Raw genomic sequence first — 25562 nt, 5'->3', positions numbered from 1 at the left:
CTTTTTCATAGGAACTTTTCCAAAATAGAGTTTACGTCGAGTCCAGACACGATTGACGAGTTGAAAAGCAATATTATAGTCGCCATTGACGAAATCCAATCCTAGTTATATGAGAATTTAGTGGAAAATTGAGTCAAACGCGTCGAGCTCGTGAAAAAAAAAACTAAGAGAAATCCTAAATGATAGATATTGTGTTCCATATTATTGTAACGGAGTATCTATCTATGAATCTGATGTTAAAATAGAGAAATCAGACAAACCTCAAATAATTTGTACTTCATTTCAATTTAAAGATGTGACACTCAATTTAGATAACTCCATATTTGAGAAATATAATAGATACAAAAATTTATTGATGAATAGGTATAGTTTTTACAAAAAGTATACATATTTGAATTATTGCGATAGCATTCAATTACAGGAGAAGAATGTGCATTAGTGAAGGGAATACGTAGATACAATAATGATATATGTATTAAGCAAAGATAGTGAAATGTGCATATGTATACACATATATAATATTTGTTTTAAAAAGGTTAATTCTTTATACATTATTTAATGTTATTAATCCTTATAACAAATATTTTTTTATTATATTATCTACAAACCAGTCTTCCGTAAATTGCAAATGGTTCCCATGTACATTAAGAAAATGAATTCTCCCAGAATCGTGTAACATTTTCAAACCTAAACGATCCTGAAATGTACAAATTTATTTTCTGATTGAAATTATTCGTTGCAGTTGTATTTTTTCAAATGCAATTGTAATTTCAATTAATTTTGCCAAGTATTCGTTATAACTGAACCTATAACGTTTATTTTTAATCGTTATAACTAAACAGAGATGCTTATAACCAGACAAAAGCTAAAAAACGACGTTTGTGTTTTCAATAATCCTTTAATGATACCTATATAAAATTCTATACCTCACGATATAAATCAGATTGTTCCAATGTTTGAATTAACGATCCCTGTCCTGGTTTGTAAAATCCAAACATTTCCGTTTCTGTAGGCTTGACAATGGTATCATTAGTAAATTTAACTAGTACCATGGTACGTAATCTCTGAAGATTCTCTTTGTACGTCTGGAAAGAAATTTCAATATTATTTAAAGATAAAGTAAGAACGTAATTGACAACAATTATTAAAGGGTATTCGCACACCCTCAGTTCTACTTGACTTCTTAGCGAAGGAATTCACAACTCTAAAGAGACGATTTACTCGCACTCTCTTTTCACTCTCCTTGTCTCTTTGAGTTTTTGCCATACTTTAGTTTTCATTTTGGGAAACAAAGAATTTCGATATGCCAACTTGTAACAGAAAATTAAACTACTAAAGATAGGTCGAGTAATGCTCGTCCATATGATCATCAATGTTTAAATTTTAAATGGGCGCGTAGTGAAAAGCTAGTGTTTTTAAATTTGTCTCAATACTTTTAAATTGATCGGTATAATAAGATTCATATAATTATTTAAGTAGCTATAAAAATTTACACAATGGTATTTCCTTATAGAGAAAGTAGAAGTAACATATATTCCCCTGTGTATAGTTTTATGTAAAAATGACACTGTCCGCTTTTACTACTTTCCTCTGGAAAATAAAAATTTATAATGAAACTAAAAATAAATTAAATCAATTGGAAATTATTGACCGCCTCAGTGCTTAGATGGAAGTTCTAAAAGCGGGCAAGAGTATATTATCATCGTCTATGAAAATATGCTCATTATACTTTACAAAAGAAGATTTTATCCATGAAGTAAGTAGATAACATTTTTTAATATCTATATTACATTTACAACTGGCTCTGTTAAGCCAGATAAATAACCAGTAAAGAAGTAGAAAAATAAGTATGTAACCATAAATGAAGTTGGACATAAAATTGATGATTTTTAAAAAGATGTGTAGAAAATTTATCTAAATTTTCTCTTGTAGATAGTCGTAAGCGTCATTTAATTAAAGAAAACAGCGATTTTATCAATCTTTCAATTCAAAGTTCCACAATTAATACATTAAATATAAGGCCTATTATTTACATTAACAGCTGTTCAAGCTGTTCTTTTCGAAAGAAATACTACTGAATAGAATAGCACTCAAAGAATTGTTTCAATTAAAACAAATCCTGAAATTGTGAAACGCTACTGAATATGTGTTTGAAATGTAAATAAATCAGATGATTTAAATAAATAACAAAGAGACCGAAGGACGTATTTCAGTATTGCGCCATCTTACCACCAGAGGACTGAAATCTATGTCACGCCTTCATTAGAATAAGTTCATAAGCCTACATATTATGTATAAAAATTAAGCGCAAATCTACGGAACCCACACTCGTGTCAGTAAGAGGAAGAAGTGATACTGCGCACGCAATAATGGACGATCGCCGATTGATCATTGAATTTCGTTATCATATTGTTAGAAACATAAATGAAAACTTTTTACCGGTACACTCTTGTAAGACCGTATTTGCTACGTCTGTATAATATTAATGCAAAAATGCATAGTGAAAAAGGAAAGCTGTAACATTAAGAAAAAAGCATGATGAAGAATAATTGTACATATAACATTTTCTTCTACTGTGTTAATTCCAAACTTCCTTCATTTTTATACATATACTTTTTGACATCACAGAATTTTCTACTGTCAATAATTGATCTCTTATTACAAATAAAAGCAATAAAAAAATGTATCATATCTACCATTTATTTATTGATATACATAAATTGTTTTATATATTGATGTACATATATAGTTACTAAATTGCTATTCGTTCTTCTTATCTTTCTTTATGTAAAATAATAATTTTAATATTAAGTACGTTATGATGTATTCTAAGGATTCATGTTTTATTTTATAAAAATGATATTTACCAATCCATTTGAAATAAAGTACTTCTATTTTAATTCCATGACTATGAAACGAGTGCCTTTCATTCGAAAAATTTGGCGTAGTAGAAAAAATTGGCGTCCATGTCCGCCTTACATAGCTCCAAAAATAAAAATAAATGACCCTTTTGAAATTTTTAAAATTTTCCATACTTTCCTAAGTACAATGCAAATGCAATAACTGGAATAGAAAAAATACTTGGGTCTCAGTCAGATGGTAAGTGTTAAACATTTCTTTTTTATCTATTCCACTCAAAGTTCGAATTGCGTTTCGGTATTCTAAATTATAATTGAAGGATAAAGTTTTATAATTATCATGTAGACCGAAGAATTATGTTTTGAATTAAAATTTGAAACAGAATAAAATATTCTATTAGTAGTAACCTTTTCTTAAATTAGTAGAAAAATGAAAGAAACATTAGCGTGTACAGATACATAAAGTCGCATATGTATATGTATATAAGTACGTATAGTCAAATGCAATTTGAACTTCGAGGAAATGGATAAAAAAATGTCTAACACCTGACTTGAGATCCAAGTTTGTTTTCTATTGTAGTTATTTCACTTATATGTATTTAGAAAAAAAGCCAAAGGTTAAAATAATTACAAAAAACTGTTATTTATATCCATTTTCGGATGTGCCTATGGCGGACTTTGACGTCATTTTTCCAGCCGATATCAAATTTTCCGAGCGAATGGCACTCATTTTAGTTATTAGGAGATAGAGCAGCAGCTACTAACAACTAGAACATGCAATAGTTATCTTTTTGAAACTAATAACTCACTTAGGAAACTTTCCTTATTAGATAATTGTCATTTTTAATAGGATGAAGTGTTATGTAGACATATAGATATCTTACCTCATTAATATAACGCTCGTTATTGATGTCGGCCATAAACATACTTTTCTTTTTATATTCTTCTTCTTGGTATGGATCATGCCAATACGTTGCTTGAATAAATTTTCCTTGAACTGCTCTATAATGAAATAAAATAATTTTATAACATGAGTAACAAACTGAAATGAAAGTATTTATAAAAGAATATATACTTTATATTTTATATGTACTATGTAATAATTATACACATATAGGTAAAAGTTATTGCTATTATATAAAAGTGTAAATTAATATAAATGTTAAAAGAACAATATTACAATCCCTTTCAAAAGGTATAAGTATAATGACTACAAAAGGTATTTTATACTTTGTACACTACTTATACTTGTTATTACTAATTAATGAGGTCTGATTATATCTAATAAATTTCCTATCACTTATAATACAAAAAATTAAAACTATACAAATGAAATGTAAATCTTTATAAAAAAACGCTTTATTGGTAAAAGAGGTACGTATAAATACGGTAATTATTTAGAGAGCTAAGCTATCTTGGATTTCGATGATTTTTTGATATGTTATCAGGAACATGATTTTAAACAACTTTCATCTATAAGTGTAGTCGCCGTTCGGTCTTATTTTACGAAATATTTACGAAAATCTGTCAGTAACATTATAATGAATTCTACCTATAACTGTACGTTCGTGATAGCGTATAGGAACGTAAAAGGAATCTTTCGTCGATCACTGATGACCTGCATCGCGTTGAACGTGTCAATGACTCAATACTCATAGCAACTTTTTCAGTCTTTATACTTTCCGAAAACTTTAGTACGTTGAATGCGTAGAAATAATTACTTCTAAATATCAACTCGGGATAGCTTCATTCAACAACAAACCAAAATGACTGCAAAATGGTACGCTAAGGCCCACTATCCATGAAGCGTCGCATTGATGCTAACAGTACGTTCCCATGCTGTGATCATTATAAAGTAATGTGCAGCTCTCCATGAAACAGCAGCGAACCGTTTTTGTCATGACGATTGGAGTTAACATTGTCAATAGTTAGTACAGAAGCACAGATACGTTGCAACAATAAACGATGCACTTATGCTTCTATGAAGCGACGCTTCATGGACAGTGAACTTGACAAATGCAGAAAACAAAAATTAAATATGTAACTTCTAAAATCAACGAGTTATGCATCAAAATGCTGAAATTGTTCATTTGCAACCTAATATTTGTTATGATTGTGCACAACTTTATGTGTCACCTATTTAAATTAACATAATGTAGGTATGTAAGACATTGTAAGAAAACAAAAGTAAAAATTAAAAATCAATACTGTAAGTAGGCTCCATATTTGATTATGCGAGTTATATAGTTGCAAATCTTAGGTTTCAATGTTCCACAATTTGGCAATCCAAAAACGCCTTGATGTTGACCACCCAAGGAGATGAAATTCTTAACTGGGGGATTGGGGCATCTTTGAATTACCGCTCTCCTGTAATATATAAAGCATTAAATGATTATTCCAATATCATCTTTGTACGTAACACATCTATTATAAAATTGAATTTACTTTAGAAATACAAACATTTTTTTCAAGTTTCGTTAGCCTGTTAAAAAATTTATTGAACTTGTTTTGTTTTAAGTCATATTGTCGTTAGCCCAAATACCACTATTGGGTGATTACGATAAATACAACCTCCAAATTATTTATGTATGGTATGTATTCATATAAGAGAATTAAGACTGTAATACCGACTAGGGTTAGTGTAGGTATACATATACAAATATATACATATGTACGTATATATGTACTTATATATGTAAATCTGCTGGTGCATATATGCTCGTGTATGTACAATGTGCAGGGTATACTGAAATTAAGTGTCATGTCTGCCACAGCGTGAGTCTACGTCTTTGAACACCTCCAACATCTTAAAATTCAGCATGAAATTTTTTATTCTATCGCATAGTACTTGTAACGAAGAGCAACTTTGCAAAAAGAATTATAGGTCGCAATTCAATCGTCCCCTTGAAAAATAATGTTAATGTTCCATTGTCCCTTGCACTGACATTATTTATATTATGTTTATACTTCGCAGTCAGATAGAAAATAAACGACATAATACGTATTATATTAATGCGTCATAATTGATTTTCTCGAAAACGAAGCCTTGTATTAAAAATTGACATTCTACATTTTTGATACTTTTACACGACCACAATTATCGACCTTCGGCTTGTTGATTTTCAATACACCCTGTATATCATTTACTAGATATCTATCTGTGAAATCCAATAATAAACTCCTTTTATAGATAAATCACACCTTCCATCAAATACCTAATTTTGTTAATTTTCTCATAAGTAATACTTACAGAAATTGAGCACCTTGAGAAAATCCAATAGCGTTATAACCGTTTTTAAGACGTTCATTTTTCGACAATTGTTGACAAACTTCTTGTATTTGCTCATTAATATTTCCAAAGTAACTATGTTCGACATCCTAAAATATTATAATAAAGTGTCAATAAACATTTAGCTTGCTGCCCAACAAAACATCGGTTATTGGAACATCACTGACTAGTAGCTATTAATGAGCAAAACTGAGATACGTAAACATACAGTAACTCGCATTAATATTCAAACACTTATAGAATTTTCAAACAGTATCTAACAGATTTATCTCATCCTCTTTTAGTTAGAAAAGGTATGTACATTAAATAAATAAAATATATAAATATATAAATAAAATATATAAATATATAAATATGTTTCTATCAACTACAATAGTTGGTACACTACAAATCCTTTCAAACATGAGTTAAATGGTATCGAGGAGAGCACAATTTGATGTTACTACAACTTTTCAATCATCTAGTTTAGATTATTCAAAATTCAAAAAATATGTATCTATTTATGTACAATAAACTTAAGATATTATTATTATATAAATAATTAAGAATTACAAAAATACCTACCTCTATTTCATTATTTCCCAATCGAATAGAATACACATAAATGTTAGGTATTTTATTCTCTATCAATTTTTTTATTCCTCCCAAACTAAACGAAAAGCAGCAACTGTCTCCTGAAATTATATTATCTTTTAACCATAATATCTAGTATCTATTGTATACAAACACATGTTATTAGACTTATTACATAAAAAATTAAATATTAATGCTATCATAAAAAATGTTAATTACTGTGTGCTATCATCGTTTTGAAATAAAATAAAAGTAATATAAAAAATCAATAGTAACATTCATCTAATTTATGGTAGTTTAAGAGAAGTGATTTAGAATGTGAGACAGATAAAAAACTAGTACTTATATTTTCGAATTCTGTACGTCACGAAAACAAAACAATAATTTTTGGTTTTCTAAAATAAAATTACGTCAGTCAGTTTCCAGCAGTCAGTTGTATGTAGTCGGTCTGTCAACTTCGAAATTTTATATCTCGATAGTGAATGGTGCGAACGACACAAGTTTTTAATACATAGATAATAAGTTCTATTTTGAAAACGTCTCGAAGTCAGTTATAAAAATATGTAATAAAAGATGTAAGTTCCCGTTTAAAAAATTGGATATGATCTTCGCAGGACGTTTCAAGGTCATCGCAAAATCAAATATACAAGAATATAGTATGTCTCTCGCGATATCATACACTTTTTGTCTGAAGCATTTTTTCGTGCTATTCATATTTTTCGAGATATTTGAGTGTTCTCAGACAAATCGATCTGTACAGTAAAACTCCATTTATTCGAACTGACATGCATCACAATGCCCGATTTATCGAATACATATCTTCCTGTTATGTGAATTCAGGCCACATAACGCACTGCTTCTACGAATAATAATTTTTGCCTTATTATGGTATTTGCCTATTTACAAAATTCAGCATAGCGAAATTCAAACTTAGCTTAACAGATTTCATATATGGAAATTAACTCCGATTACACGAATAATAAACAGCGAAGCTTGGAACTAGCGGGCACGTATTATCTGGTTGATCCAGTTAGTCGACACGTCTTGCTTCTTAATTATGTCGAATAAATAGAGTTTTACTAATATAGGTACATCGTATAAAAAGGATGAAAAACATTACCCATTCCATGCCATAGAACAACTGGAGGAGAATCAATTTGCACGCCATCAAATTGATATATATACGAAAAAAAGAATAGTAATAGAATATATTTTCCCATTATTATGTAATTCCTTTTATACGAATGGATTGTATGAAACAATTATTCCTATAAAAGAAAGAAGTTATATAGTACTATAAAGAATTATCCTTGCATCGCTATTCAAATCTACTGTTACAAATTAATTTGGATCTACAAAGAAAGTACTACACAGCTCTAATTTGACATTTCGCCTTAGACCTTCTCAAATTTCTGTTTCGATGTTCAAAACTTGTTTGTTCTCAATATATTCACTATATCTCTGTTTTCATTATATCTCTTTCATCAAGAGTATTGGTAAGCGAGAACGATATAGCAAGTTTATAAATTCGGTCAGTGGTTAAAGTTTACAATTTTTGACGATCACAATAAATAATTAGAGATAAAATAAATAATTAGAGAATGAGAATTACGGTAAACTATATAGAGTTGTAGAGCTATACTATGTCAACTGACAACCTGTCCTTCCTTTGCGATACTGCAAAGAATTTTCCGAACTGATTAGCTAAGAAAGAATCGAAAAATCAAGTTTTTTAACTAATTAAACGATTGAAACTATACGTTTCGAAATTGTGTTAAAGTGAAAAGGTTAAAGCTTTTTTGTGCATTCATGCGTGCTATAGGAAGCATTTTAAAACATTAATACTATTATGAAACTATTATAAAACTATTATGATTACATTGTTGAAGTTCCAAACAAATATGAAAATATGTATAGAAATTTCAAGATATGTATAGGAGTAACTACACACAAGTATATTATATTTCGCAGAGGTCACGAAATTATTTAAACGATCGATTATCTACCATATTAATATAAGAATAAACCTCAATATTTAATAATGCCGCCTGTTATATCCCTAAAATTGCTATTTATACTATACACTAATTTTTTATTAAATATACCTGCAATAAATATTCTGTAACTTCTACTAAAGTCGTCCAAAAAGTAATATCTATTTTGAAATAACAATAATACAATTGCATTTTAAAAAGCTTTCTCTATTTATATTTTCAATACAATCGCCGCTCCTATTTTAACACTTATCGTAACATGAGATGAGCTTTATACGTATATATACGTATTGTACGAAATTATATATGACGAAGGTATACAATATACATACACACACACACACGCATACACACACGCAATATATATATATATATTGTATACCTTCGTCATATACAATTTCAATACTTCCACTGCGAATCCACAGTTCGCATAACCATCGTTGCACACCGCGCCGTTCTTTTTCAGGCTGTGTCCGTTCCCTGTTCTTGCCGTGCCTCAGATTTTAAATGTAACGTTGAATTTACACTACTTCACTTTGAAGGGACACAAGTTTATACATCATCCGCGCCGTGTCCGTTGGTCATTAATAGACACGACGTATCCCGGATGCAATTGGTAGTTTGGTAATCTTCAATATTCTTTCTGTTTGCCTAACACAGCACGGATGGCCACAGCCATCTCAACGCTATCTTTTGTAGCGAAGAACACTTGATGCGAAAACTACGTACCGCCTAATTATATACAGTATTCTTATACTGTGTCACGCTGAAGAGATTCGTAAAACTTCTGTCCGTGATCTATTAGTCGTTTGTAAAAATGAAATTCTCCTTTTTCTTTACGGTTCTTATAACGAATGTACGTTGAATCGGCCTTTTATTCTTTTGTCGCTTTACTTCTTCTTCCTCTTCTTCATCCAAAAGTTATTAGCTATTAGTAATAGCTATCATAGCTAACAATAAGTTTTCAATTGGAAAGAGATACATCTCGGATGGTCGCCGGTGTAAATATTAACGCATAAACATCCGGACACGGAACGAATACAGAACGGATACGGAACGGATACGGCTTGATCGTGTATAAATGGACTTTAAATTATCGTCTCCTGCGAAGTATTGTCCTCCCAAAAACTCTCTCAATTTTGTAGAAAAACAGTAACTGGCTCGTTTAATGCGTCCAACATTTTTAATGAAATCGCAGGCACTATGCCTTAAGTTCTCTTCACAGTAATGAGAGGTTGGAATGCTTACAATCACATCCTCTACAATCACTGTCGTGCCAATTATTCATAATCCTATCGTTGTAAACTGTTCTTTTTTTAATTTCTTTTGCACGAACGTTTTCTGCATTCAAAAAGCGTAACGGTGCGACAGTGCGGCCGCATTTCACTTTCGGTGGGATTTTCAATTCGTATCACTAGTTTTAACGTATGAAACAACGACATTAATAATTACTTAAACATAAAATTTGCTATGATTAACATACGAATAAAGCTAGTTGATCTTTTAGCATATGCCATCTTTTTATATGGCTTCTGTGTACATTACTACGTATTCTATGTGCATTTTCAAGCTAATTTTAAAGTGAATTAATATGATCATGACAGTCGTGTCACATTACGATGTTAATAAATTCTCGGAATGTTTGATATAACATACAATATTATTCTCAATATACAAACTCTTGCGAGTCAGTATATGTACACTTGTACATTAATGTACAGTGGCTCACGAAAGTATTCGAACATTCTTAGAATCTTTGAATATACAGGGTGGTTGGTAACTGGGGGTATAAGCGGAAAGGGGGGGATTCTACGCGAAAAAAGAAGTCGAAAATATGGAATAAAAATTTTTTTCTTTTTTTTTTTAAATTTTTCCATCGAGACAACGATCTACAGTGAGATCCGTTATAACGAAACGTGATAAAGTGCACGCGTACCGAGCGAAAATTCAAAGTCGATTTTCTCGAAAACAAAGCCTCAAACGAAAAATTTTTATTCTATATTTTCGGCTTGTTTTTTCGTGTAGAATCACCCCCCTTCCGCTTGTACCACCAGTTACCAACCACCCTGTATATATATTATACAAAACCACTGTGACATCGTGACTGACATTTAAAAACACTTTTGTGAAATGTTGAGTATTTGCAATCGACGCAAAACTATGGTTAGTTCTGTTGCTTTTAATTGTTTATACTGTTATAAAATGATTTAAAAATTTAAAAAAAGAATTGAATGATCTTTCTGTCAACCTAATATATATTATCAATGTTTCTTATAGCTCAGTCAAACATTTCGTCCAAAACCATAGTTTAATTTTCATGTTTTCATGTTTGAAACTTGTAAATGCAATAAATTTTTGAGCAGTTCCATCAACATCATTATAAAATTTCTTATTATGCGCATTTGCAAAAAAACTGCAGTTCTGTATCGATATAAATATCGTAAATATACATATTAATGTCTTAAAGCATCTTATAAATTCGCATAGGCTAACTAAAGATTAGTAAAAAAGATTGCTCTCTTTTACTAATTTAAAAAGTGATCATTGTAATTAGAAAGATCGATTGTCGAAAAATGATCGCGAACGATCACGTCGTCCGGGGAAAAATATAGACAAAGGCAAGAAAGCGACAAATTTATACATAGTACATTTTTGTACTCCGTCAAAATATTTATTATATGTTTATATTACAGTTTATTACGTTACTATAATTCGTATAATTCCTTAAATTAGAATTGATTACTAATATATAATATAATCTCAAGGCACAAACAAAATCCTGTTATAGGCTATAGTTAAGAAGATAAATATTCATTAATTGTAATAATGACATATGTAGCGAAATGAGATATATACGCATCGAACGCATCTTATGTATTTGTTAAGTAATTTTATACTTTGATTTGTGTATGCTATTTGATGTATGCATGTAAATGTTAAAACTCACACGTATATATATATATATAATTACAGTTGAACTCCTTATATTAAAACTATTATTATCATTTTCTAATATTTATTGTATTTGTAGGTAATGATTAGTATAAAAAAGGTATTATGACGTGATATAAAATTGTTAAGTAGTTAAAAATATAGAACAAAATGTATATTATAATTATTATACATACTTCAGATGTCACTACGCAATGAGCATTTTTAAATTAAAAATTTTAATTCTTATCTTTATAAGACAACGTTAAAAATGTGTGTCTTACATAGTTGTTTATAAAAAAATTTCTTGTGGCTTAAAGCAACATTAATACTATATAATAATAATAATGAGCTTCTTTACCATTTACCAATGATTATTTATTGGTATTTTATAGGTTATGCATGGTTATCCTAAAATTTATGACACTATGAAAATTTGGCGTAATTGAATGAAATATATGTTAAACTATAGCAACTAATTATACAATTAAACTGAATAATGGAACTTCTGCAATCAATATAAGTTATATATTCATTCATATGTATCTACTTACATACATATATCCAACAAGCCGTTTCGGTTTCATGAAATACTGAAAGTTTATTATACTTACGTTTAGATTAACTTTAACTTGATATAGTATGCAGACAATACAAAGTGTAAATACTATACATATATACATATGTATATTATTGTATATACATATCTAAATAATAATATTAAGTCCTAATTACACGATCGTTAAAAAAATAGTGAAACGATGAATAAGGCAAAAATTGAAACTAACCAATGTAAACAGGCTACTTTCACTTTAAAATAATAAAAATTAGACAATTTTACAGATATCATTCTAGTTTTCCTTTGGTCACGAACGTTTCTGATAATCATTTCAGATAAAACATTTATATTCATTACTACTGTTATTAATGTAAGAATACTACATTTACTTTCATTGCAAGATATATGTCATAAATATTAATTTAATACAATTTTTTACTATTTATATATTGGACTAATGTTGATTTAATGTAGTTTTTATCACTTACATAACATTGATACTAAAATAATTGTTTAATATAATGGGGAACATTTTAACATCTTACTTTTACTAGATATTGATATCAAATTATGATTCTATTTTGCAATTAAATGTTTTCATAATTTCAAAAAATATATTGTATGGTTTTACAGTAATAAACATAAAAAACCATTTTATACAAAATGATATATACTGTATATGTACTCTCAACTATGATTTTTAGAAATAACCTTTCTACTAAATAAATTATATTTGCTATTTATTTGCTATATTCTGATAAAGTTATTAATTGGATATATTAATAAAATTATATAGAAATACTCCCAAGATATTGAAAAGAACTTAAGAACCCTTTAAATTTTATAAAATAAGAGAATATAAGAAAAAAATATGGTTATAATTGATGATAATATATTTGTAATGTAAATTTAATTTTAGAGAATCAATAAATTTCTTTCAACAGAATGTATTTACGTATATGAAAAAATCATAAAACGTTAATCTTCAGAAATTATATGTATTAGAATATAATCAAACTTTTGTCTGAAATACATTTTTGAAAAGCAATAGAAACTTATAACATTTCATGATAATAATACATTATTTAAACTATATGAATTTATCTGCTAGACTGAAGTTATTAGCCATTATATTATTATTGAATATAACATAAATTGGTCACTTCTGTGATTTTTGTAGTTTATAATTTCAAATTCTTTTTTGATGGCTTTATATAGATAGCTAAATTTTCATCCTATTATACATATACATGTATATTTTGGCAAACTAACCTTAAAAAGAAAAACTGATGATGAATCTAAAGGTATAAAAAATTATTACATACCAATGTCTTTTTTACTTCCATTATAGGTGCAACAATCTTTAGCCTAAGTTATTAATGATGGGAAACAATGAAAGGTTGCACAGAGCTATGTAATTTGATATATTTTAAGCAGTCCCAGACTTGCATTTCTAATTTCTACATTCTGGTTGTGTCTCCCCAAAATTATGCATTCACTTTAGGTAGTGAAAAATCATATTCGTTATAATGTTTTGATTGTTCGATGGATGTAATTAATTCATCCAAACTATAAATAATTTCTTTTGTGTAAACAATTTCTAGAAACTCTTCTTTTGCAAGATGTAAACATTTCATTTAAAAATTGATGAACTGGTTAACTAATGGAAATGGAATACCATTATTGACTAATTCAATAATTTTTTTATCTAAAATCTAATGCCAATGCATAATCTTAGAAGAAAGCTTGGCTTAATTAAATGTACAAATGAGAGTTCATGGCTGCTTAAATAGTCAGAAAGAAAGAAAGAAACAAAAATATGAGATATATAATGATGGATCTGGGATATCTATTTGCAAAAATGTGCAATAGATATTATTTTTCCTGCATTGGGTTTTTTGCAACAGTTGATATGCGATCCATGGTTCCTTCTAAATTTTGTATCCTTATGATAAAATCTGATGCAATAAAAAAATTTTGACATTGAATTTCATATCTTGTACATGTGTATATCTTCACCACTTCAAGTAATAAGCAAAAACAATACACATAAAAATTGTATGATTATATCAAGATAGAAAAAATAATAAATTTTGAAAGTAAAAACGAGAGCATACTAAGATATATATATTTATCCTAAAACGTACCGTTCCCGGATATTAGATTTCATTCCATTTTATTATTTTCATTCTTATCCTTAAAGTCTTTCATGTAAGAAATCCTGAAAAATGTTTTATGTATATATAATACATATATTGAATAACACCTCTTAAATTATATATCAAGGGAGGCGGATACGAAAAGTAGAATAAACATAGGCTCTTTATATTTTATTACTAACATAATTGCACTATAACTATTTATCACAACACTATTCAAATACTTTATACGTAATTACTTAATTATTACAATAAATTTTATATATTACTTGATTTTAATTGATTATTATTCCGTTTTTCTATCAGAGATTTCTCTCTGACATTATAATCGTATTACCAACATCCAACTCCAACAACTAACGAATAAGTGTTGCCAATTTTTGCACAATTAACTAAAATACCAGATATTACCAACATTACCAATAACACCAATAATATCAGGGGATATAAGTATATGGCGTGATCGTATATATATATATACGACTATATAACCATGGAATGCCGTAGACGTGGATTAATGGAGCATACACTGTAAGCTGCACTAGGTTCTGACATAATAAATTGAATGCTTATTCAATATTGTGCAGAATATTAAAAATTATTAAAATATAAAACAGATGTATATTTACCCCCACAATTTTTAAATAAAGCTATTTTATTATTCCTTCTTTATTATTGGATATCTGTTATTCGTCTTACCTTATGCTCCTTTCCTTGGTTAACTTATGAAAGTACTTATTTTCTCTGGCTTTTTAAATACTTATGCTTTGGCTTCGGTGATATTACATACATGTTTGCGTGTGTACGTGTGTGTGTAGGTAGAGATATTTTACGTCTAAATATACATACACACATACATAAATAATTGTGTACACAAATTTTTATTAATTTTGTTATTTTATATCAAATGTGAGTATAGTTAATAATGAATGATAATATTTTGCTAGCTTTATTTTTATTCATCACTGAAAAATATTAATGTTTAGTTTCAAAAAGAATACCAGATAATATTTACATATACATATTAGAAAATTATTATAAAAAGAATAATTTCTAACAAATTAAATACAATTAAATCTAAATGAATACACATTCTGTATTATCTGTACCAGTTGTATTTATTATACGTGCATTAAGTATATACGTATATTATCTATTATAATAATATTCTTTCATTTAATATCTATCTATATATATATGTATACATATATATACATATATATATACTCACACTTTTGTTATTTACATCGTATATTTAAAACTCTTGAGAATTATTATAAGTAAAAAAAATAGCAACATATACATATATATATATATATATATATATATATGTATATATTAGTATATATATTATTTCAAAGAAAAATAATAATAGATTACATTTACTTATGCTAATATATAAAGATATGCATAGTTTAAAAAATTGATACTTATGAAATTTTTAAATATCTTCTCTTTTATAATTTTCAATTGAATAATTCGTTGATGCGTATTTAAAAACAACAAAGTGGAAACATAATATAGAAAAATTTTAGTTCTTAATACAAAATTTGCGTCACATTTCAATAACGTCACTCGTGATTAGAGTAAACGCGTATAAGATATGTAGTTGGTATGACACATAGCCTAGAAATATTTAACTTTCAAAACGACTTGTGCAGAACGTTTTGTTGTGATTATTATGTAAAATATTTGTGAAAACCTACAAACACTACAATTAGTACTATTTTAATTTTTGTGATTTAATATTTACTGTCTGAATTTTCCCATCAACTTTAGAAAAACATGATCATTTATTTCATAACTTTTTGCATTTACACGAAAACTCATGTACAATTTAAATCAGCATGTGTGTAATTCTGGATTTCCAGAAAATACGTTTTTAGCAGGATAATTGTGAAAATTGTAAATATACGAACAAATATATACTTATTTTCCTCAAAATTTAAGTTTAATGTTTGTATTAAGTGATAACCTTGGGAAGTTTGAGACAAAGATATAGTTGAAAAAAAACTGAATGATTGGAATAAATATACTCTACAGGAGGTAACTTCGTAAAGTGTATTTTATTAATATAATTATTAGTGTGTTTAAGTAACGATTAATTCTATGCATTTATAGGATGTTTCTGAAGAATAATGATTATTGGTCAAATGCAATTGTTTTTACTAATCATCAATAAGAGCAATATTTAAGATACATGAGGAAAGATAAAAAAGGATTTTTTCAATGCCATGTGAAGATCAGTTTTGTTATTTAAAGTTGGTAAATTTATTTTGAATTACTATAAAATTATTTATTATACTGTGCCATGTATTATATATTACAGTGCATTATAATATATTTATTAAACTATGTCATACGTAATATATAACGTAGTATGTTATACTATTAAATTTCAATAATTAGATAATCATGGACGAAAGGAGGGTAGCAGACTACTTTGTTATTGCTGGTTTACCAGGGCAAGACAATGATTTTGATAATGATAATGAAAATGACCAGTTAGAAGATTGGTATCAAGAAGGAACACATGTAAAAGACACAAATATGAAACCTCCTATTACTGATCTTGCTATTATATTTCCGGCATTGGGTGAAAAATGTCCAGAAGGGTATGTTTTGTTAGAACATACTGTTTCAGGGTTACCTGCAGACTTAAATCATGGAAGTTTAAGAACAAATGAATGTTACTTATGCTATCGACGAGGGCGTGATAAACCACCATTAGTTGATATAGGTAAGATAAAAATTTTAAAATATCTAAGCTATTGAGAACCATTATTAAGTGTCTTTTATAATAACAGGTATATTGCGTTTTATAATTAGGCAGTAAATAAAAATAAAAGTTTTGTTAATGAATGAAATAGAAAATTTGTATTAGTTTTTTAATTTTCTTACTGTATTTAAAAAATTAGAATGATAAAATTTTATTGCTTGATTTTCATTAGACAGTATCGAAATATATAATCAATAATCTTCTTTATCTTATTAAATTTGAACATATATAATATTATACTTAGGTACGTTACCAGGCTCACTATAACTTGTTAGTCTTACATTTTCATCTTGTTCAATGTGAAATGAAAGATAGTTGTGTTCAGTTTTTAATCATTGGTATTTGAAGCTTTCTTCATACTTATAAATTGTGTTGCATTCTGTTTATATTATATTCTTTTGCTATATATTTTATGTTACCTGCCTATATAATATATTTTATAACTACAAATTTTGTTAATTGTTCATATATCATTATATCTTGTAATCTTTATATTTAAAATATATCGTAATTTAAAAAACATTTACTGCAATATGTGAAAACGCTAGTTAATTATATCAATTTAATTTATGTTGCCAAAATAATATAACAAAATTCTTAGAAAAAAGAATATGCAGTATTTGCAACTTATATATGGGACAAATCATTAAACAAATTATCACAAAAGGTGAAGATATTATAATGTATTAAAATATATTCTGTTTTGAAGATATGTTTCTTAATTAAGTATATCTTTTACATTTTTCATAATATTGTTTTAATTTCTTATTGAAGTTAATAGAAATTTTGTTAACTTACACGTTTTTTGAGAACAGATATTGAAAACATTAGTAGTTTGTACAAAAGTTTTACATATTATTTGAAATTAAATTTTAAATTTTGATAAAGTGTATGTGTTTGTGGAATATAATGAGCTTGAAATAACTTTATAGAACGCAATAACATACAATCATTAAGTCAGGTATCATAGTTCTATGACTTTTCAATCTTTAAATTCTACTTGTAAAATTATGTGAGACAGAAAGCTTATTTTACTGATGTTGAAACCAAGGATACTTATAATGTACTTACGTAATAAATAAGTTTGAAATTCTCTTGAAGATATATCCATTTTTTGTAACCAATGAAAGTATATGATAACTCTCTAAAAACAAGTAATTTTTAGATTTTCGTCAAATACTTTGGGAAAAGTATCTTAATATAAAATAATGTAGGAAAGTAAAACATTGGATTGGAAATTCTTATTAATATATTTCTTGTATTAATATTCAAATAGGAGATATCAATGTGATTTGTTTATTATAAATATTCAGTACATATTATATATATATATATGCCTTATCGTACTTTTTGTACTTTTGTATTCGCCTTATTGTACTTTTATCAGTTTATAAATTATATATTACACATAAAAATTATACACATTTGTTTTTATAATTTTAAATTTGTTATTTATGTGATTATTTATCTTTGAAAATGATAAGAAAACTGTAAAAGTTATTATTTGGACTATTATAGTAATATTATATTAATATTTTGAAAATTTTCATTTTGTAAAATTGAAAAAAAATTAACGAACTGAAATAAAATTTTAATATCAGTGATATTATTATATTAGCTATTTTAATAATTGGGCTTTTTAACATTTTTGCATTTTAGATTTTAATTTTGAAAGTGTAGCAATTCAATATTACCATGCTCTTTTATATATATTTGGCACAACTTTTCTTTTTAAAAAAGTATTTATTTTATATATGTTTAAATATAAGGATGTATGTTTTACATAATTGAATGGCGTTTGAAATTATAAAAAAGAAGAATGTGTACTTTGTATGTGTGAAATACACAATTGTACAATTTGTACAATTCTAAAAAATATATTAAAAGATATTGTTTATTATATTTGTTGATTTCTTCATAACAATTATTAGAAATAGATATTAAAATCTTTGTTATATCTTTATTATAAACATAACATTCTAAAATTTATAGATAAAATATTGCATGTTCTTACTTTTCGTATCATTTTAGAATAGTATTACATAGAAATTAGATTCATACATGTAATTCATCAATATATTTAATAAAATAAAATGTTTTAAATAATTTTAAATAAAAGTTAGCAACACTATTTATATGATATTTTACATTAATTCAATAAAGATTTTTCATTGTATCTCAATTTAAAGAATCAAAAGTATATATATTTTTTAATTTAAGTGCATTAGTTATGATGACATGAACCTAATGTTATGAATAATGTACTTTCAATATAAATGGAAGAATGTTATGTAAAAATTAAATTCATGCAATTGTAATGTGGTAAACTTGATGTTTTAACTATATTGTTATAGCAATATAGTTTAAATAAGTACATAATTACAGATAAAAGAAAGTTTAAAATTTGTAGTTGCATATATAAGTATTAATAACTTTTGTATTGAATATTTTATACCATATTGATAACAGTTATTTATCTTTGTATGGAATATGCTTTACATTTATTCGTTGCTATTATTAGCTTTTATTATTACTTTATATGTAGCAATTTTCTAACGGTAAAAAATGTTTCAAATTTGAATAAAATATAAAAAAGTTCTTATTAGTATGTATAGTTTCTTGTTTTGGTCCTATGTCAAATATCCTAAAATATTATAAATCGTTTTGTTTGTTAAAATAAAAGCAAGATTGAAATATTAAAATTCAAGGTTCCCAGTGGGACTAAATATAATTCTGTTTTGTAATATTATGATGATATTTCATTTATCTTTTAAACTTTCTTTTGTCCACTGTATATCGACAATTTTTCAATTCTCAAGAGGTATATGTTACAGGTGTAATATATGATGGTAAAGAACGTATAATGCAAGATGCTGAAATGATATTAGAAACTCCAAAAGGACATTTAGCTAATGTGAATAACTCAGCTGCAAGAATATTTGTGACATATAGACGAGCAACTCGTAAAATGCCATGCAACTCATTAGTCGTGACTGATATTTGTGTAATATTAACAAATAAAGGAGAAACTCCCCCACATGCATTCTGTGTTATCAATAAAAATTTGAACAAAGGCATGTTGGGTAGTGATGTGTTTCTGTGTTATAAGAAATCTATGAATCGGGCAAATTTGATATCTTTTAAACCTACAATACTGTATAAATATCCAATAGTTGATTACAGCAGTTTTATTTTTCCAAATTCTGTGGCAATGTTTTGTTTGCCAATGGGAGCAACAATAGAATGCTGGCCCAAAGTAGCATGTAAACCTAAGCCAGTGTTTTCTACATTTGTTTTGACAGTTGCTGATGCAGCTCAAAAGATATATGGATCAGCAATAACATTTTATGAAGAACTCGAATTAGAAATGGATAAACCAAATTTTAAGGAAAACCAACAACCAGCGGATGTACTCATGGAGAATATGAAGAATTCTGGTATGAAATCTTTTGTATATTTATATATGGTATGATGTAGATATGATTTCATGACTGAGATATACATATGTATGTATATACATGTATGTAGTTTTCTCACTTAGTGGTTTCTTTGCTTTACCTTTTTATATAACAACCATATGGGATGTCCTATAAATCATAATGTAAAAGATGTAAAATGTCAATGAAGCTGATTATATAAAATTACTTCCAAAGAAAATTATGTAAACAAAAAATGTAGATCAAATTTTTTGATTGCTTCCGAGAAAAGTGAAATTCAATGTAAAATTATGATATATAAGATAGGTACATTTCGTATGTGATCAAATTCTTAGTTAAGAATTATATGTGTATTCTAAATAATCATATGTGTTATCCAATAATATTAATATATTGGTAGTTTAGATATTGTAGTTTAAAAAGCATTAAACTTTGTAGATAATAGACAATGAAATGAGACTGAAATTATTAATCTTTACTTCTTCTTATCAATTTTAAATGATACTTTATTTTTGTGTTTTTTGAGAGAAGAATTATTTTCATTAATTGGAGATGTTTCACTACAAGCATTAAAAAATTCAATTTATTAACAGATCACATCAACACATTTTAATAGCGATGTAATATATGTATTAAAGAATTGTTATCATTGTTGGATTAGTTTCAGCAACAAAATTGCTTGATTACCATGATTTTGCATGCACGATTAGAACCTAGATTTGACATCCATTATCTCTAAAAAATAAAGATTGTTTATATGGAAGAAATAACAAGTGCTGAGTAACTAAAACAAAGATTTATCCTTGTTTTTGAGGAACTTAGAAGACAAAGCGTGTTGCAATTAATTCATGATATTTGATACTGTAAAACTAAAGAAAGATTTGCTTATACCAGCATGGGTAGATATTGCTTATCATTTATTACTAGAAGTAATAGTTTAATATTGTTTCATAAAATAAATTATTAAGATTACGATTTAAATGCAGTTAGTACTAAACCTATTTAACCTAAACCTGTAGTATTATAATTATATACTTAGTTATTTTTCTTGATAACTAGAAAAGCAATCAAAAATGTTTATTTTCTATGCTTTACTTTTTTTTATAAAGGATCATCATCTCCTACAATTTATTGGATATCCTATATTCAAGGGAAACAATATGAAGTGAACTATTATAATAGCAATTATTTACTGTTTAAATTTGATTCTAATTTTATTAAAATTATAAATTAATCTTTATCATAAGTTAAAATTTACATTATCATATTTAATATATATTTATAATAATAATAATAACAATAAAAAATATTAGAACAGTTTTATGCTACATACAATAGAATTCATATTTAATAAGCACATACGTAGTTCAAACAAAAATGCTACACATATTCAAATTTAGTTACTGCTTACTATTTATCAAGGAGCTTTAGTATTTATTTTTAGTATTTATTTTTAAATATTGATATTTTAGCTATAAAAAGGTTTCATTAAGTAGTATTCGTAGTACCTAATGAGGAAAAGAAATACATATACATGGTAATTATTATCTTCTTTGATATCTTCAAGTCTTATGGCATATAGTAAGGACTTTTTCTCCAACAATAAGTTTATATCTTTACTTATTTTGAGACTCTTTTTGTTTACAAACTGATAGATATCATCTTTTATCTTTTGTAACAAAAAGTTTAAAAAACAAAAAATTGGAGCCTTAAGAATATTTTTTTTAAATTGAATGTTATTTTTGCAAACATTATTATACGCCTCGCAGTAATATTATAAGACTATTAATTTTGATCGAAAAATGATCGATCTCTGAACTGCTGTAACTTCTTTACTTTAATTTATTTTCTAATTACTTTCTCATAATCTTTTGATCTTTGAATTAGATTGTCCAGGATAAAAGCCTCTTCTTTGCATTGATTTCACAAATGTGGATATACGATTTTTCGTTGCCGTCACACTTTCAATGAATAGTACGCAGCTGACATTGGTGAAGAGGTCGCATAGTCAGATTTGCATTTCGTATATATGTTTTTAGTGCATGAGTTTCATACATAATTTTAATGTGTGATTGTGCACTGTATATATGTACATGTACACAAATTGTATTTGTATATATATTAAATACAGATACTAGCAACAGACACGCATTGAATGCACATACTAAATATACATTAAAAATAGATGTTAGAAGTATATGTTAATATACGCATTATACACACATACTAAACATTAAACACTCATGAAAAACATACACACAAAATGCAAGTCCGCCTATGCAACTTTCTGGTGTATCTAGTGTGATAAAACGAGAATAATAAATCGTATAACTTTTAGAAGAAGTTCGTCGAATAAGGAACAAACTTTGTTTTTTAAATTCATTTCAAAATGAATCGCAAACAAAATGTATTAGATATCATAGGGCCGGGATAAGTAGAATTTATCTTCTCTTTCACCTCTTGCTTCCGAATATAAAAGTGCCTTACTATATCTATTATTTAATGTCGCATCACTTGCTTATACCGGTTACTAGCAACATAAGAAAACAAACATGAGAACAAATTTGTCATAACGTTTGGTAGGTTTTAAATATTATATTAACCTTTACATTGATTCTTTGTCCTTTAAGTTGTCGTTTAGGATGTTCATTAGGATGTCCTCATATTAAATCGTTGTCTGTATGATGTATGCATGCAGTGTATGATGAAGCGTTCTTCTACTGTCAGATGTCATGTATTGTGTACAGGTCGCGGGATGGGGGCTCTTTTTTGATCTGATATTGGTAACTTAATTGCGTTGTTATAGCGAGCGTGGTATATTGTTTAAAAAAAATTATCTTTGGTCGATGGTAAACGTGGTTCTGTAGATGATTTCCATTTTTCATTTCAATTTTCTTGTATTACTTCTTTTAAATAAGAAAGAACGATTTCAAACGATGCACCTACGCTACGATCAGGTTGGTGAATCAGCTATTTTTCTGACTGTTCTGTCCGCTCTTTCATTTCCTTCGATGCCTATATGAGAAGGGATTCAGATTACTATGACGGAATTATTATTTTGGATTGTCTTGATTTAAGATTTTTGATATTCTTGGATGGTGGAGTTGTTTGTCCATTGATTTTGGATTGCTTGGATGGTATTTGCAGAATCGTAAGAAGTAGCGAAATACATATTTGTTTCGAACATTTTCTATCATTTCCATGGCATGTTTTAACGCGTTAAACTCAAAAAAGAGATATGTAGAAGCTTCATGATGAAATTTGACTTTTATGATCAATTGACCAGATACGTATAATTGCATAATCAGTGCTGTTTTAAATTTTAGAACCGTCAGTATATACATATGTGCAGAGATAAATAGGATATTGGTCGCCGATATTTATAGGAGAAATTCAGAAATTCAGCGAAAAGTAGGTTTGAGGAATTACCACTTCTAGCTGTTAAACGGCCAAATTAGAAACGAATTTCTTCGCTCGGTGAGTTTGGTGAAAAAAATGTATTTGCACAGCGAGAAAAGGAAATATCCTCGTACCATACCGTCCCGAGCAGCCTCCGCAGAAAAATGTGCGCACGGTTCGCTGCCAGACCACACATACACTGTCGGCCATAATTATTTCATATAAATTGTACGTTTTTCATTGTTTTCACTCTTCAGTTATACATATTATTATTTATTATCGATCTATTATACCATCTGTATCATATATTTCTTGTAACGTAAACACAAGGTAAAGAAAAATTTGTTAGAATTATCTAATAAATATAACAAATAGATTTCCTAATATTTACGGCCGGTAGTGTAGACAAACTTTTTTTCAATTTTTTAACACAATGTAACAATTGTTTATAAAAAACGCAATTTAAAAAAAGGAGAACGCTGTTTCCAATCCGAAAGAGGTTTATTTAGATCTCAGCAAAAACCTTCTTCTTATAATGAATATATTCATAAATTAAATATATGCAATGTACAATGTACAAATAAAATGAAACACAACTAAAAATTGAAACACTTACTAAACGGTATTTTATGTTTCCAATTTAAACTTTATTCGTGAATTTAAATAATTTTAATTTATTCATTACACAAACATTTAAATCATTTTTTACTATAATTGTTCATTGTCAAAATTCATATTGGTGAACATGTTTCCGATAAACAATACATATTTATTGGATAGGTAAGATAGTCTCAAAAGATAATAAAAATTTTTATGATATGTTATAATTAACGTGTATTTGTGTTATTGATTGTTTGACCAAATATGTTTATTATAGAAATAAAAGCAAGTTGAAGCATAATTTTAGCACTCAATTTTGCTAATAGGGAGGTATAGGATTGAAAATTGGTTTATCATATGCTCTTTCGGCAAACTGTCATTGAAGCATTGTTTCCTAAAATCGATTCAAGGGAATTTTCGATACTATTACCCTGCTGTAGTCTTTAAACATCTGTGAAAATACCTCAACTAAAAATTTCACTTTAAATCGGTCTTTTCTAACTGTTTTCCATTATATCTAGAATTTAAAGAATTTACATGGTAATTTAAAAATAATCCTTATGGTTAGTAGAGATGGAATTGCTAAATTTCGGATGTGATTCTACTAACTCAAATTTGCGAGTAGAAGAAAAAATTGCCGATCAGTAAAGATAACTTGATGCTTTGTTTTTCTTCATCTTTAAATCCTGTATTTGTCTTTTTGCCTCTTGAACTAGCACAGTACGCGTCGCTATCTCTGTGCAAGTTTTTGATTTGTTACAGTTTATGCGGTTATAGCTTTTAAAGAACGTAAGTTACCACAAGCTGTTATTTGAGAATTTTCCAGTGACACTTCTTGACAATCTTGAGTCTGTGTGCTTACATGGTGAGAATTAGTCGGATTAAGGATCGGTTATCTTCAACGTCGTGTTTTTCAATCTATCTCCTAATTTAGTGTTGTTAATGTTGCCCCGTAACATAATTAGTTATTTATATATTTATTAG

At 27.5% G+C, this 25562-nt stretch overlaps 2 protein-coding genes across 7 annotated transcripts in view; one reads left to right on the top strand and one right to left on the bottom strand.

Moving 5' to 3' along the window:
- Positions 1-331: 331 nt before the first annotated feature.
- On the bottom strand, positions 332-14962 carry LOC100745270 (palmitoyl-protein thioesterase 1). Of its 3 annotated transcripts, XM_012390076.3 has the most exons (9): positions 14633-14962; positions 14352-14425; positions 7841-7988; positions 6712-6821; positions 6109-6236; positions 5067-5225; positions 3743-3860; positions 927-1085; positions 332-697 (listed from the first exon to the last, which is right to left on the bottom strand). In XM_012390076.3, the coding sequence occupies exons 3-9, from the start codon at positions 7938-7940 to the stop codon at positions 572-574; spliced, it is 900 nt and encodes a 299-aa protein (XP_012245499.1). In that variant the 5' UTR covers positions 7941-7988; positions 14352-14425; positions 14633-14962; the 3' UTR covers positions 332-571. The 3 variants fall into 3 exon arrangements, with proteins under 3 accessions (XP_012245499.1, XP_003492426.1, XP_012245500.1); XM_003492378.4 differs by lacking the exons at positions 14352-14425; positions 14633-14962 and adding an exon at positions 12200-12267; XM_012390077.3 differs by lacking the exons at positions 14352-14425; positions 14633-14962 and adding an exon at positions 9097-9993.
- An 879-nt stretch (positions 14963-15841) lies between these two features.
- The window catches only part of LOC100745149 (DENN domain-containing protein Crag), a 44095-nt gene continuing 34374 nt past the window's right edge, over positions 15842-25562 (top strand). The window contains exons 1-4 of one of the 4 annotated variants that reach the window (XM_033322883.1): positions 15842-16409; positions 16485-16628; positions 16773-17103; positions 19977-20579. In XM_033322883.1, coding sequence (XP_033178774.1) covers positions 16593-16628; positions 16773-17103; positions 19977-20579 — 970 coding nt within the window. In that variant the 5' untranslated portion in view covers positions 15842-16409; positions 16485-16592. Of the gene's footprint in view, positions 16410-16484; positions 16629-16772; positions 17104-19976; positions 20580-25562 lie in introns of those variants that run through there. The other 3 variants (XM_033322881.1, XM_012390065.3, XM_033322882.1) reach the window with 3 other exon arrangements.

The sequence above is a fragment of the Bombus impatiens genome, unplaced genomic scaffold (genome assembly GCF_000188095.3).
Source record: "Bombus impatiens unplaced genomic scaffold, BIMP_2.2 scf_0707, whole genome shotgun sequence".
Taxonomy (NCBI): Eukaryota; Metazoa; Arthropoda; class Insecta; order Hymenoptera; family Apidae; genus Bombus; species Bombus impatiens.
Note: the sequence above shows the minus strand (reverse complement) of the source record. Positions and strands in the feature narration are given on the sequence as shown.

Coding starts and splice junctions, on each gene's coding strand:
- LOC100745270 (XM_012390076.3), bottom strand. CDS start 7,940: ATGGGAAAATATATTCTATTACTATTCTTTTTTTCGTATATATATCAA. Junction 6,822..7,840: donor TGTTCTATGGCATGGAATGG/GTAATGTTTTTC, acceptor ATATAATTTCAG/GAGACAGTTGCTGCTTTTCG. Junction 698..926: donor AATCTGATTTATATCGTGAG/GTATAGAATTTT, acceptor TGTACATTTCAG/GATCGTTTAGGTTTGAAAAT.